We start from the raw sequence: 15,019 nt of genomic DNA on the forward strand, positions 1-15,019 counted from the left end.
TAGCCCATTTCTAATAATGTGTGTAAGCACCCCAAGGTGCGCTTACCAGGAAGATTCTAGCCTAAGTCCATCCTGGGTCGGAGTTGCCTGGGAGAGCAGAGCCTGGCGTCTCTGCTCCAGAGAGCAGAGCTGTCGAGTCTGTCCGGGAGCAGAGCAGAGTCTGAGCTCACTTCCTCTTCCTCCCAGCATCCTATTCTGTTTACTCCTCCCACCTATGTTTTAACCTATCAGGGCCAAGGAGTTTCTTTATTGCTTAACCAATGAAATCAACAGATTGATATATGACACTCCCACATCAGACTGTGACAGGGTGAATTGTGTGGCTGCTTTACAAGATTAAACTAGTTTTGTTTCTTTAAAGGACAGGTTGGACTGCTGACATCCACACATGTTATACAGCTATTATTATTTATGTGTTACCTGCTTGCATCTATATTATATATGGATGTAATGAACATATTTGAGAATGTCTGTATGATATTTTTATCACTAGGCAGTTATCCCACTCAACTCTGAATACTTGTGTCTCCTGTGGCTTAGAAATCTTTAGTGTTTCTTCAATTCCAGAAGATGTGGACTAGAAGGCCAGCCCCAGGCAGTAGACTCTATGCTGAATCCTGACAAGCACTAGAAGCTTCAAGTCTAACTAAATTAAAATTGTGGAACAATCTTTATAATGTGCATAATGTGCTTTATTTTTGAACCGAAGTTTTAAGGTAACACCCCTGTACTCCCCCGCTCCCAAGTAGGTATTGTTTGTGACCTTGAAAAGAAAATCTTTATTGTTATTGTCTGAGAGGTGATCATGAAGAATGGTGGTGGAGGGCCAGTGAGATCTTAGTAGGTAACAGTGTAAGCCTGGCAATCTGAATGTGATCCTCAGGGAACTAACTACATAAAGGCCGAGGAGAGAACCGACTCCACAAAGTTGTCTTCTGACCTCCACACTTGTGCTGTGGCATTAGTTGTCTCTCCAGCCCCATCTCATACAAACATACACACATTATACTAAAAATGTAAGATGAATGATAATGAAAACAACAATTCTTCAGATTTTCAAAATGGCGTAAGGGCGACCTTTGGAGCATTTGACTGCTGCTGCCCTTAGCGATATCCTTAGGTCGTTAGTGATTTGACAGCCTTCTAACCATTTCCTTGACATTTTAAAAAGAAGTTGGGCTTTCACAGTGTATGGAGTATTATTAAACCACGTACCACTAATAATGTGTCCCACAGTGAGGGACTTTCTGAAGGTCAAGGAAAAGACAACCAACGTCAGTGATGAGAGGAAGCTGCCTTGTGCAAACTGCCCAGAACAAGTTTCCTAGTTAAAAACTGGAATAGGGGGCCAGGCTGGCAGGCATAGAAGTACACTGGCAATGCCTTAGGGGTAAGGAGGAGTAGGGGTGGTGCTAAAGCCCTCTGGGAGCTGGGATGGCTGATCTGTCCCGTCTTGCAGAAAGAGCCCTGGAGGTTTTATATGAGAGTGATTCTACAAGATGGATCTGGCAGATTGTGTGTGATAATTGGACAGGCTAGAAGTGGGCGGAAAGATACTGGTACAGAGCCAGGGAGGCCAAACTGGGCCAGAATGGAACAGGCAGGCCTTAGGTGGGCCATGAAACTGTCATTTGGGCAGGGAATGCTAGAAAAGAGCACGTCAGGAGGGAGGAGTGGGATTAGGTGTAAGAAAAGGGATTGCACACAAAGAATACACAGAGAGCACTCTTGTTTGAGCATTTTAATTGTTAAACTTGGTAGTAAAAGGACATTTTTCTTGCAAAAGACTGGCTTGCCCTTGGGTGATTCTCAAATGTGGATGGGGAAGGAGATTAAATTCACCTTTATCACTTACACTGCTCCCCCTAACATGTTTAGGATCTGTCACTTAACACATTTTTCAAAAGAAGTCAAATGTTTTTCATACCATATCAAATGCTCTGGTCACCCTAGAGGATCAAGTAGCAAGTTCCCACTAAAAGAGCCTCAGCTCAGGACCACGTGATGTGGCATGGCTATGCTCACTACCCGTAGGCTCAAATTGTGGAACCAGGCTGCCTCTCACAGGTTCCAGGCAATGCTCAGTACCTGTGTTGGCTCAGCAGCATTCTGCAGGGAGCCAGGTGGATGGGGTAGCAGTGTGTGCTAGGAGGAACAATCCTCACCATATTTCAGCAAGATTCATCTGAAAAGGGGCTGGAGAGATGGCTCAGAGGTTAAGGGCACTGACTGTTCTTCAAGAGGTTCTGAGTTCAATTCCTAACAGCTACATGGTAGCTCATGATCATCTGTGATGAGATCTGATGCCCTCATCTGGTATGCAGGCAAAGTGCAGATAGATTCATCTTAGAAAAGAATCCCCAAGGTGTCCATGGTCCAAGGAAGAAAGGAGATGCTTAAGAAGTCTTACTGGCTAGAACTTTGGCACTTGACTCTGATTCCCTAGTGGGATTATTTTTATATAATTTAAAAAAGATTTATTTATGTGCAAGAGTGTTTTACTTAGCCAGGCATGGTGGTGTACGCCAAAAAAGTGTTTTATTTGCATGTTTATTTGCATCATGTGTGTGCCTGGTGCCTGATGAGGCCAGAAGAAGGTGTTGGATTCCCCTAAACTGGAGTTAGTTGTGAGCTGCCATGAAGGTGCTGGAACTTGAACCCAGTTCCTCTGGGGAGAAAAGCCTGTGCTCTTTACCACTGAGCCATTTCTCCAGCTCTCTTGTTTTTTTTTTTTTTATTTTAAGAACTGGGATCGGGTCTCACTACTGAACTCCGACTGGTCTTGATTGATTGCCACAGCCTCCTAAGTGCTAGAGATCAGTTCATGGATAAGAGCATTTGTTGCCTTTCCAGAGGACCCAGGTTTGATTCCATGGGGTTCACAATGACCTGGATCTCCAGTCCTAGGAGATCTGACATCTCTTATGGGTTCCACAGGCACAGATGTGCATACAGGCAAAACACCCATATACATAAAATAAAAATAAATTTAAAGAACTAAAAATTCTTAAGCCATGCAAGTGATTAAGCATTTAGACCTTGTGGGATTGTTTATGCGTTTGGGAATTCATATTAACTGAGGAGCACAGAGCAGTAGCCAGGAGAACGAGTGGGTCTTAGAAGTGACTGGCAGGATTCCTGAAGATGGCCAAGGAGACTACCCTAACTAGGGGCATGGTACATGAAAGCTGCAAAGAGAGGCCCTGTCAGCTGAGGCTTGGTGTGGTGTGGAGAATAACTGAAGGTAGAGACGAACACAGGACCTGAACCCCTGCATCCCTTCCTAGTTACCGCATCAGAGATGAAATGGGATAATGGGCATCAAGTTCCTGGTGTGGGCCTAGTCTGTAGTAACTGTTGCTTTGTGAGACCAGGGGGGAATGTGGCAGCGGGAGAGATCTTCATGCTTTGATAGATGGAAATGAGGGAGGGAGTGAAGCTTTGAACCTGAGGTACAGACAAGATGGTTGTGGTTACTATCTGAGAGCCTCTGCCTGTGGGGAGGCAGGGCTTGTTCTCTGAGGCTCAATGACAGAAAAAAGCTACTGGTCAAAAGGGAAGGCAGCTTTAAGTCTAAGCTTGCCAAGTTATAAGGTCTAGACTTTCTCCGTCCTGCCAGATGGCCTCGAGCTAGGAAGCCATCTGCCAGGGAGTCAGGACCCCTTAACGAGAGATGGAGGTTAGCTCAGGTAGTGACTGCTGCTGTTAAAAGGGGTGTGAGCTCCAAGTAGTGCCACACACAAAGTAGGGAGTAAACAGGAAAGAAATATATCGAGCTAGGCAGTGGTTGTTGAGAGAAGATGGGGAGACAGCCGTGCTATGTGAACTGACAGACTGTGTGGTGAGCTTCTCTTTTTCCTGGGCTAGACTCCAGAGACCTCAAGTACCAATAGTAGAATCCACGAATATTTTCAGAGAAGTAATTTTTGTGTTGGGATGGGTGCCTAGGGAGTGGGGAGCAAGTCCTCTGGGTCCCTTCAGGCTTCACAGTAGTTCTGTTTGGTGTAGGCAACATGTTGCCTGCTGTGCGATTATGTTGTAATTATGAGTGGCGGGGCTGCATCCCCAGCACCCTGGCCGCCTGCTAGCTTATGCCCCGAAATAACAACACACAAACTGTATTCTTTTAAACACTGCTTGGCCCATTTCTATCTAGCCTCTTCTAGGCTAATTCTCACATATTAATTTAGCCCATTTCTAATCATCTGTGTAGCACCGCGAGGTGCGCTTACCGGGAAGATTCTAGCCTATGTCCATCCTGGGTCGGAGCTGCCTGGGAGAGAGGAGGCTGGCTTCTCTGCTCCAGAGAGCAGAGCTGTCAAGTCTGAGCTCACTTCCTCTTCCTCCCAGCATTCTGTTCTGTTTACTCCTCCCACCTATGTTTTAACCTATCAGGACCAAGCAGTTTCTTTATTATAATTAACCAATGACCTTCCTCCATCNAGTCCTCCCCGCTCCATCTTGGTCTAGGAAGGTGGACATCCAAACTGGCTAGGCTCCCACAAAGCCAGAACATGAAGTAGGATCAAAACCCAGTGGCATTGTCCTTGGCATCTCAGCAGCCCTTATTGTCTGCCATATTCAGAGAGTCCGGTTTTATCCCATGGTTTTTCAGTCGTAGTCCAGCTGGCCTTGGTGAGCTCACAATAGATCAGCCCCACTGTCTCCGTGGGTGGGCCCATTTCTAATCATCTGTGTAGCACCACAAAGGTGTGCTTACCGGGAAGATTCTAGCCTACGTCCATCCTGGGTCGGAGCTGCCTGGGAGAGAGGAGCCTGGCGTCTCTGCTCCAGAGAGCAGAGCTGTTGAGTCTGAGCTCACTTCCTCTTCCTCCCAGCATTCTGTCTGTTTACTCCTCCCACCTATGTTTTAACCTATCAGGGCCAGGCAGTTTCTTTATTGCTTAACCAGTGAAATCAACAGATTGATAATATGACACTCCCACATCACCATTAGGGAGTAAGGGGCTTGGACAGAATAGCCTGAGGTATAGAGGAAGTGTCCTAGGGGCCAGTTGTGCTTTTGTGTGTCCCACGAGTGATGGAGGACCAGCTTTAAAACACAACCACTGGCCGGGCACCAAAACCACAGAGAAACCCTGTCTCAAAAAACAAAAAACAAAAAACCACCAAAAAAACCCCCACAACCACTGTAACTCCAGGTCCAGGGCATCTAATACCCTCTTCTGTCCTCCTCAGACATGCCTGCGGTACACTGACACAAGTGAGGCAAACATACAACACTTGAAATCTCTCTCTCTCTCTCTGGTTTTTTGAGACAGGGTTTCTCTCTGACTTTGGAGCCTGTCCTGGAACTAGCTCTTGTAGACCAGGCTGGCCTCGAACTCACAGAGATCCGCCTGCCTCTGCCTCCCACGTGCGCCACCACCGCCCGGCTATGAAATATTTTTTAAAGTAATAATTTAGTGATTTGCACTTCTAAATGGAGTTTTATTCTTCAGCTGCCAATTGTATCTTATTTCAGCCATTTTTCCTTCTGGTAACTTCATTGTTCTGGAATGGCTTACTTTCATTTCCACAGCCTGGGATCTTCTTGCCCAGCCCTTAGGGCCCAGCAGGAGCCTTCTGTCAAGTCTGTCTTGGGTCCCTTTAGGTGCTTTCTGGTTCTGATCTCCAACTCTACCCAGCTGTTGTGAGCCGTCTCTTCTCACCGCAGGTGCCTTCTCATCCATTCTCCCTGCAGCAAGGTCAACACTCTTTGTTTTGAATTAGTGTCACCTACATTTATTTCAGTGCTGTTTCATGGGCACACTCCCTTGTTTCACCCTCCTGACAATCCCACAGTAGGTAGAACAGAAAGTCTCATTTGTGGTTTTGGTTTTTTGGTTTGTTTGTTGATCTCATTGTGTAGCCCTGACTGGCTTGGAGCTTTCTTTAGACCAGGCTGGCCCTGAACTCAGAGATATTGCTTGCCTTTGCCTCTCACGTGCCTAGATTAAAGGCAAGACCTTTTGTGTGTTCTAATAGAGGCAAAGCTGGAAGGCTCGTCTGCCTCCTTTGTGCTCATGGCCCTCCCGGGTACTGTGAAATCCTGTTTCCAGCTTGTTCAAAGTCAGTCACAATTTTGAAGTCCTCCTTTCTAGCCAGTATCTGTTCTTTGGGAATGAAACAGAATAAGAAGTCATATGGTGTCACAGGCCCCTTTGGAAGAAGGAAGGAACATGTGGGTTTTTGATGGTGCCTGAGGTGAAGAGAAGAATGTTATAAAGAATAGACAGACAGAGCGACTCCCAGAGGAATGATACTGTCTCCACCTGTGGTTTTACCTTTTTTTTTAATCTGCTTTAAATGTGTCTGTGTCTGTGGAGGAGTGTATGTGCAGTCACTGGGCTTTGTGATAAGCACCTGCACCGAGGGGGTATGGCTGCCTTTGTTCAACAGAAACAATTTAGCAGATTGCACTTAATGTGGGACATTTCTTCAAGAAAATAACCATCTTGGGAAAAGGGGAAACACATGGATCAGAGTTCAGTCCCAGCGACCTGCATGGTGGAAGCAGAACTCTGACTTCTACAGCTTGTTCCTTGGCCTCCACACACTCCACATGGCACCCGAGTGTACATACACTTGATGAATGTTAAAAACATTTTTTTTTAGCCAGGTAGTGATGACACACACCTTTAATCCCAGCACTGGGGAGGCAGAGGCAGGCAGATTTCAGTGAGTTCAAGGTTAGCCTGGTCTACAGAGTGAGTTTCAGGACAGCCAGCGCTACACAGAGAAACCCTCTCTTAGAAAAAACAAAAAGCAAACAAAAAAAAAAAAAAAACAAGCTGAGCAGTGGTAACACACGCCTTTAATTCCAGCCCTCGAGAGACAGAGAGGCAGGTGGATCCCTGTGAGTTCGAGCCCAGCCTAGTCTACATAGTGAGTTACAGGACTAGCTCCATAGCTACTGAAAAACCCTGTCTGGAAAAACCAAAACCAAACCAAAACAAACAACATTTTTTAATGGCACAGAGTGGGGATGGGGGAGGAGGGAGTTGGGGACACATTGAAAAGTCACTATTTGCTTTTGACCTTAGAGTGTTGAATATATATTCTCCCCCATCTGCTTATAGTCAACAGAGCTAGGTTCCAAGTCCAGTTCTGCATTAACCAAGCAGGGTGGTGACTGCTCTCGATGTAGGATGTTGTAGGGCTGCTGTAAGCAGTAGAGGTGATGGCAGCAGCAGAAGCCGCCCCTGGTGGTGGTTCTCAGATCATGGGCATCCGATCACCTGGGAGACTTCTAAAACTACAGCTTCTAGGCTACTCCCATCATTTCTAATGCACAGAGAATTTGCATTCTGAGTTTCCAGTTAATGCTGCTGCCTGCCAGTCTGTAGTCCTCACTTGGAGTACCATTAACTCTAGGTAACTGAGCAGTGGGCTTTCAGGTACTCTAGACATACCTGAACTGTATGTGCGTAGATTTACTCTGTTAGACTTCTTGCAATGCATTTGGAAATTATGGAATTTAGGATCAAAGGGGTTTTCCTTCTGAAGTTTGGAAGTCCTTGTTACACACATTTGAAGGAGGAAAAATTGTGGAAACAACAGTTCCAAATGAATATTTTATAGATAATCTAACATATCTAGTTGGCTACATATGTGAAATTGCTTTTATAAACATGAGGTGAATTTAAGTCACAATTGAAGCACTATTTTAAATAACTTTGCTTTTAAAATTGAAGTTTATAATGGAGTAGCATATGAAATAGTTTAACTTAGCTTTTCTCACCTCAATATGCTGTTTACTGTATGTATTTTTCTCTTTCCTCCAGGCTGCTGACTTGAGTAAACCAATAGATAAAAGGATATACAAAGGAACACAGCCTACCTGTCATGACTTCAACCACCTAACAGCCACAGCAGAAAGTGTCTCTCTCCTAGTGGGCTTTTCCGCAGGCCAAGTCCAGCTCATAGACCCCATCAAAAAAGAAACTAGCAAGCTGTTTAATGAGGAAGTAAGTAGCACCCCGCCTGAGCTGTTGAACCCCTGTAAGAGCTCTGTTCTTACTCAAGGGTAGTGGGCCTTATTTTACATGTTGAGCCAAGCCATTTTTCATCTGCTCTGCTGTCTTTACCTCGTATTACACCAGTTTAAATGTTGTGGATTAGTGTTCTGAACTTGTTTTTCCTCGAGGTAATTGTTTGTGCATTTGTGCAGAGAATGATCAGCTATCTACAGATACCTTAAACCCTTCTGCATGGGGGTGGGGAGATGCCTCCGTGGGTAAAGTGTGACTTGGGATTTCCAGCACCCACATAAAAGGCCAGGCATGTCTTTAATCCTAGTCTTGGGAAGAGAGACCGAAGGATCCCAGGGATTCACCAGCCAGTTAGTCTAGATGACAGTCAGTGAGCTCCAAGAGACCCTGTTTTGAAGAAGAAAAGATAGAGACCAGTAGAGAGAGCTTCAGGATGTTGACCTCTGATCTTCACAGGTGTGTGCTTCATGCATACATATGCATAAGCACACATCGCTTCAATAATAGAGGCAAGCATATTGATAACTTGAGGTGTGATTTTTGTTTTGTTTGGTTTTGAGGCAGAGGTCTTATTGTGTAGTCTTGGTTGTCCTGGAACTCACTCTGTAGACCAGGCTGACCTAGAACTCACAGAGCTTCTTCTGCTTCTGCAGAACTGCAGGGATTAAAGGTGTGTACTTTATATCCAGTTCTTGATCTTGATATATATATCAATACACATAGCAGGCAGAAGTTGTCAAATAGATTGTACTTATAGTAGATTTTCAGCTCGCAAGTATTACCACATATTTGATAGTCTTTCTCTCCTGTTTTAGCATGACTTTCCTGGAACATGGCGGAGGTGAAGTAGACTCGATGAGGTAGACACTCTGGATTCTAATCTCCACCTTGTTACTCAGCCTTTTATGAATTGTTATTTGAAGGTGGCTTCATGTCAGAAGGACGAGTAGTTTGTCCTGCTGCCTGGTTTTAGTATCATGTTCCTGGAGCAGCATGCTCTCATGTCTAATGTAAGAAGTGGTTTTGGGAAGGGAGAAGAAGAGCCCCAGACTCACACAAAACAGCTGCAGTTCTGATTCTTTGTAGTTCTTATGGCATTTGCTGTCTGCGTGTTCCGTACCATTCTGGGTCCTTTGGGTTTACTAGGAATAAACTTGTCCTCTACATTGACAGCTGAAGAGAAAAGCTATTTGAGTCCATTTCCTTTAAAAATCTTAATCAGAAAAGTATCTATTTACCCAGACGTTTTACTAATGTCGTTAGAGGAAGTGATTTCTAAGTAACTGGGTGATTTTTGTCTGTCTGTCTGTCTGTCTGTCTGTCTGTCTGTCTGTCTGTCTATGTTGATGAGGACTGGGAAAGATGACCCAAAGTTACTCTTCTGCATTGTTAACAGAAACTGCAGTTGGAATCATTATGGGGTTTTGCTTGTGTTTGGGTAGAAGAGCGTGTGATGGACTGGGAGTGGATTGAACCCCGTGCCAAGCTGTTGGTAAACAAGACCCAAAGGCAGTTCTGACAGAGGATGGCACAGAATGCCACTTAGAGAACAAGAAAGGTTTGTGTGTTGTGTTGGGGGAGGGTGGGGGAGTTAGAGTCCACATGACTCTGATGGCCAGACCCCTTCTGTCCTGGTGATGGAGCTACAAGATAGAAAGCAGATCTTCCCTCTTCATGATGTAAGCACAAGTTCTTGCCTACTCTTTGATTGCAGCTGAAGTGGCAGAATGTGAGACTGTTGCAAGCTTTAATGCCAGGTTGGCATTTGGAGCTCGAGATTGAAACCAAGTACCCTTCACAAGTGTTTGGTGGTGTGAATCCATTTCTCCCAACCACAAAGGCTGCACTTCTCAGAGTGCCAGAGATGTTGTAAAAAGATGTCCTTGTGCTACACTCAGCGTTGGTGTGAGAGTTAGAGGTTCCTGTTACTTGTACATAGGAGGGTGGACGGTTGGTTTTTACTTTATGGATGAAGAAATCTGCAAAGAAATGCTAAGTCCACATCAGCAAGTTCATAGCGTTATCATGATATTGCTGGAACCTGAAATTAATTCCAGAACCTTCCTGGTTGTAGGCTTGTAAGCCCCACCGGGTGTGGTTGCCAGTTTGACCTTGCCTTCTTAGCAACTCAGTTAGAAGGATGGACAGGTAGAGTCCAGGCATGGACTCATCAATGGTACTGATGGGATACATGTTACTTGTGTTTTTGGTTGTTTTGAGACAGAATCTCATGTAAATCAAACTGGCCTAGAGCTCGCAATATAGACAGGCTAATGAACTCATAAAGATCCATCTGCCCTCCTTTCCAAGTACTGGGATCAAGGGTGTGTACCAGTATACCCAACATGTGTATTCTTGAATATGTCAAATAAAAAAGTTTATAGATTCATTTATTTATGTATTTACTTATTTTATATATATATGGGTGCTTTGGTTACATACATGTCTACATACCACATTCATAGTACCAAGGAGGCTAGAGGTTATCAGACCCCTGGAACTGAAGTTACAAACCATTATTAGCCACCATGTAGTTGTTGGGCGTTGAATTGATCCTTTACAAGCTCTTAGCCACTGAGGCATATATCTGACTCCCTTTCACCCCCCACTGGTATTTTAAATTTTTCTTAAAAGTCAGATTTATCTGGAAACATGGGGTGGCTTACTGAGAGGCTGAGGTAGGAGGATCACTAGTTTAAAGCCAGTCTGGACTTCACAGAGATCCTGTATCAATAGAAAAAGAAGAATTGGAGAAATTTAGTGAAAGGGTCTGAGAAGTACTTGCAGAGTACAGCACTGGTCTAGATCTTGAGGGCACTTGTAAGGGTAGGATGAAGGCAAGGATGCTCTTTAGAAGAAAAGGAATTAGGCATGGTGTTGCATGCCAGGAAGCCAGCCTGGGCTGCAGAACAAGACCCTGTTTAAAAACAGACAAACAAACGAGAACAAAAAAGTTGGAAAGAAAACAATTTGGCATTTTCTGGAGCATCAAGTGACAACATAATCAAGTCACTGGGTGGAGTTGGTGGTAGTAGCAGAAGTCATCACCAAAAAGAGGAATTAAAACCAAATTATTCATGTCATGTGGAGAAACTTGGACTTAACATGGAGACTGTAGGGGAACTTTAGGCTTTTAATCAGGGGTCAAATGTGTTTTTTAGAACTCTTGTCAATTTTAGAAGGTTAGATTGGACTGAAGGAAGAGACCAGTGAGAAGGCGCTAGTGAGTGTCAGGTGAGGGCTGGGGGCTTGAACTAGACTTGGCAGTTCTTACTTGTTCAGCATACCATGAGCACCTGCGGGGCTGTGTGTGCCGCATGCCACCCTTTAGAGGAGAGGGGTATAAACAGCACCCACACATGCTAGCGGCCACAGATGGTGACCCACTGTGGTGTGGGAGGAGAGTGCAGACTGCTTTAAACTGGCAGGTGAGAAGCTGTCTTAGAGGAAGTGGTGTGTTTCAAGCTGAACCTCCTAGGAGGAGGCCACCAAAGGAAGGACTAGACCGGAGGCAAAGACAAATCATTCTCTTGAGTTCCAGGACAGTCAAGGCTACCTAGAGAAAACCTTGTCTTGAGGGAGAGGGAGAGAAGGAAAGAGAAAGGGGGGGAGAGATATCCTATGGAGAGAACAGAAGCACAGTCAGATTGTCATGAGGTGTTTTTAAAGACTTGTGTGTGTGTGTGTGTGTGTGTGTGTGCGCGCTCGCACATGCGCGCGCGCGTCTTTTCTCTGTGCACATAAGTGCAGTGCCTCATGAGTCCAGGAGAGGGCTTCAAGCTCTCTGGAGATGAGTTAGAGGCAGTTGTGAGCTGCCTGACATGAGCAGTAGGGGCACTTAACTTCTGAGCTTACTCTGCAGCTCCCAGGTTGGTGTTCAGGGAACTTACTGTGGAGGGAGATAGTAACAAGTCTGAAGGTGCTGGCTGCTACTGCATTGTGTGAGACTGAAAAGGGGGCAGGGCTCAGTAATGGAGGGAAAGATAGAGGCTGCATCTTGTATTTGGTTCATTTCAAAGATCCGCACATGCTTGCAGGTGTGCATCTGAAGGGCAGGTTGGTTGTTAGGTAGGGATACTTATGGGCAGGGTGTCTCAGAAAGTGCAGGTATTGCTGCCAAGCTGGATGACTTGAGTTCCATCCCTTCCACACATACATACACTGGACGGACGGACGGATGGATGGGTTAGAAATTTTAAGGAGGGATAAAAATTTGAATTGCCAGTTTGTAATCACAACTCTGAGATCCCAAGCAAGGGTCTATGGGGGGAGAGCTAAGAACAAAAGAATGCCTGAGACTGAACTGATTGTACTCCCAAGACTGTGGCCCTCTCATCCCATTCTGCAAAACATCAAATGGCCAGTTAATGGCCCAAACCCAACACAATTCAGTAGCACCAAGAACACAGACTAGAATAGACTAGGGTTTAGAAGAACACTCCATTTGTTTGCTGTGTGTCTGTACCTTACCTCTCTTCAGCTGGCAAATGGCAAGAACAGTACCTGCATAGCTGCTTGTGGAGCGGGAACAGGGCTAAGTAGTGAAGAAAGCGCCTAAGTGCTGGTCCAGTGTTGAACAGTCTTCAGAGCAGGGAAATGTCAAGGCTTCTTACTAGTAGGTGGGATTGGAAGGAAAGGCTTTCTTGGGAGGCTAGACACTGTTTTGAAGGATAAACCTTCCTTTTTTTATTTTTAAATTTATTTTTCTAATTTTGCAGGGCAGAAATTCCTTTTGCCTGTCAAAGCCATGTGGTCTCTTTCTGTCTTCCTCACTAGTTCTCTCTGCTCACCCACCTGCTCCATCCATTCATGTGCACACACTTGCATGCCCCATTTCTAATGTCTGGTGCTGGTACATGAAACTCAGATGTATGAAGAAAATGGAATTGTAAGTTCTTGATATGTGATGTAGATAAAGAGAGATGAAATTTTTATATCTGGAAGGAAGTATATTTTTAAAGGTGATTTTTTTTTTTTGGCCTGCAAATTGAAACTGAGAAATTTAAGTGCTTGTGTATAGAAAAAATGGAAAATAGAGAACAAAAAAGCCAGGAAAACATCACCTATGAATCCTAGTGCTTACTGCTAACCATCACAGTCAGTCAGTCAGTCAGTCAGTCTGTCTGTCTGTCTGTCTCCCTGTCTCCCTCCTTCCTTCCATCTGTCCATCCTAAATGGGGCAGGAATTGAAGGATTCACACCTTCACTAGATTTACGTTGACCTTGAGTTTGCCCTTGGTCACTCCAGGTCTGTGAGCAGAGGGGAGCTCTGTTCTTGTTCCTACCTTGGACCTGTCCCCAGATACTATGGAGACTTTTGCAGTTCTGCCTGCTTCTGACCAGATGGAAGGAAAAATACCTAGTCCTTTTAGAGTCTTCTGGGAAGTGAAGTCCTCAGCTCCCTCCTGTCTCTGCCTTTTCTAGTCTCTCAAAGTGGATTTGAGGTTTCTGTTGCTTCCTATATGTGCTTTGCCACACAGTGCATCAAGATGGTAGAGTCTGCCTTTGAAATGAGAGCCACCTTGACTTGTAGTCAATGTTTGGACTTGCTGGAGCACCCAAGAGTTTATTTTTGTAACTACTGATCATCTATTTGGGGAGGAGATGTCACAAAGGGACAAGAAACACTTGCTATATTATAATCAAAACCTTTCTTTGTAAAAGTTACAGAATAGTAACTTAAAGGAATTTTGAAAGTGGTTTTGTTTGTTTTGTTTTGTTTTGAAACAAGGTTTCTCTGTGTACCTCTGGCTGTCTTGGAACTCACTCTGTAGACAGGGTGCCCTACAGACCTCAAACTCTGAGATCCACCTGCCTCTGCCTTGCCAGGGCTGGGATTAAAGGCGTGTGCCACCACCACCCAGCTTGAAAGTGGGTTTTTTTTCCATATATTAATAATACATAATAATGAGTTTATTATGACATTTTCTTTTTAAAGGTTTATTTTCATGTGTCTGTGTGTATGTATGTGCACATGTATGCAGGTACTATTGGAGGTCAAAGCAAGTATCAAATTCCCCTAGAGCTGAAGTTATAGGTGGTTGTGAGCTCCAGGTGTGGGTGCAGGGAGAGGCCATGGGAAAGAAGCATTTTTAACTGCTTTTCCTCACTCCAGCTGTGTCATCGTGACATTTCCTTATGTATTCATGTGTTTTGATATTGTCACCCTTTTTCTCTCTGTTGTCCTTTGCACACTTGCTCATCCCTTTCCACTTCCCAGTGAGTTTCATTAGGATGGCTTAGGAGAACATGGATGTCTTGCCAGTGGCTGCACTACTGAAGACCGTGTCTTTCCTTCCCCTACTAGCTGCTTAATGCATAGCAATTCACAGAGCTGGCTAGGGTGCCCTGAGCCCTTCCCCCTTCCATGAGACAGGTGTTAATGAGTCCGGTCTTGTGGAGATATTATGCAGGTAACTATGAAGACTGAAACCGCTAGGTTTTGGAGATGGTGGAGCTGGTAAAGGCCCTTGCCACCAAGCCTGAGACCCACATGGTGGAAGGAGAGAACCTGTTCTCACAAGTTGTCCTTTGACCTGCCATTTGTGAGCATGCGCACACATGCAAACTTTTTTTCTTTTAAAATGTTGGGCCTGGAGAGATGGCTTAGTGGCTAACAGCACTTGTTGCTCTTCTAGAAGGCCCAAATTTGGCTTCCATGGGTACCCTCAGAGAGACACATACATACAATTAATAAAAATAAAGATAAATCTTTAAAGAAACAAAGTTTGGAGGTGGGCCAGTGGTAGAGTGTGCCCTTACCTGGCAGAGGACACGGTTGTGCATTTTATCAGTTTTGGTTTTGCTGCCTTTTTTTTAACTGATGGAAAGAAATGAGCAACAATTACCCACAACTATCTACTTCTTAAAGTTTCAACTTTGGTAAAAATGACATCTAATCCTTGGTGGTTTTGAAATACCCATTTCTTTACTTCTGCGGGAGAGCTTCAGCCCTCTCCAGTTATCTTTATGTTGCCTTTAAAAAAAAAAAAACTGTTCTTGCACTGCACTGTAGCTTTCTAACA

General features: G+C 44.7%; 1 protein-coding gene across 12 annotated transcripts in view; it reads left to right on the forward strand.

The window, feature by feature from the left end:
* The window catches only part of Wdr20 (WD repeat domain 20), a 69,976-nt gene that overhangs the window by 39,732 nt on the left and 15,225 nt on the right, over positions 1 to 15,019 (forward strand). For 4 of the 12 annotated variants that reach the window (XM_050154693.1, XM_050154694.1, XM_050154702.1 and 1 more), the window contains exon 2: positions 7,788 to 7,970. The exons of 3 other annotated variants lie outside the window; for them this stretch is intronic. In XM_050154693.1, the coding sequence (XP_050010650.1) occupies positions 7,788 to 7,970 (183 nt within the window). Of the gene's footprint in view, positions 1 to 7,787; positions 7,971 to 8,809; positions 8,855 to 9,390; positions 9,553 to 15,019 lie in introns of those variants that run through there. 5 more of the 12 variants (XM_050154701.1, XM_050154703.1, XM_050154704.1 and 2 more) reach the window with 5 other exon arrangements.

The sequence above is a fragment of the Alexandromys fortis genome, unplaced genomic scaffold, assembly GCF_014885135.2.
Source record: "Alexandromys fortis isolate MF-2015 unplaced genomic scaffold, M_Fortis_MF-2015_v1.1 scaffold_91, whole genome shotgun sequence".
NCBI classification, from domain to species: domain Eukaryota; kingdom Metazoa; phylum Chordata; class Mammalia; order Rodentia; family Cricetidae; genus Alexandromys; species Alexandromys fortis.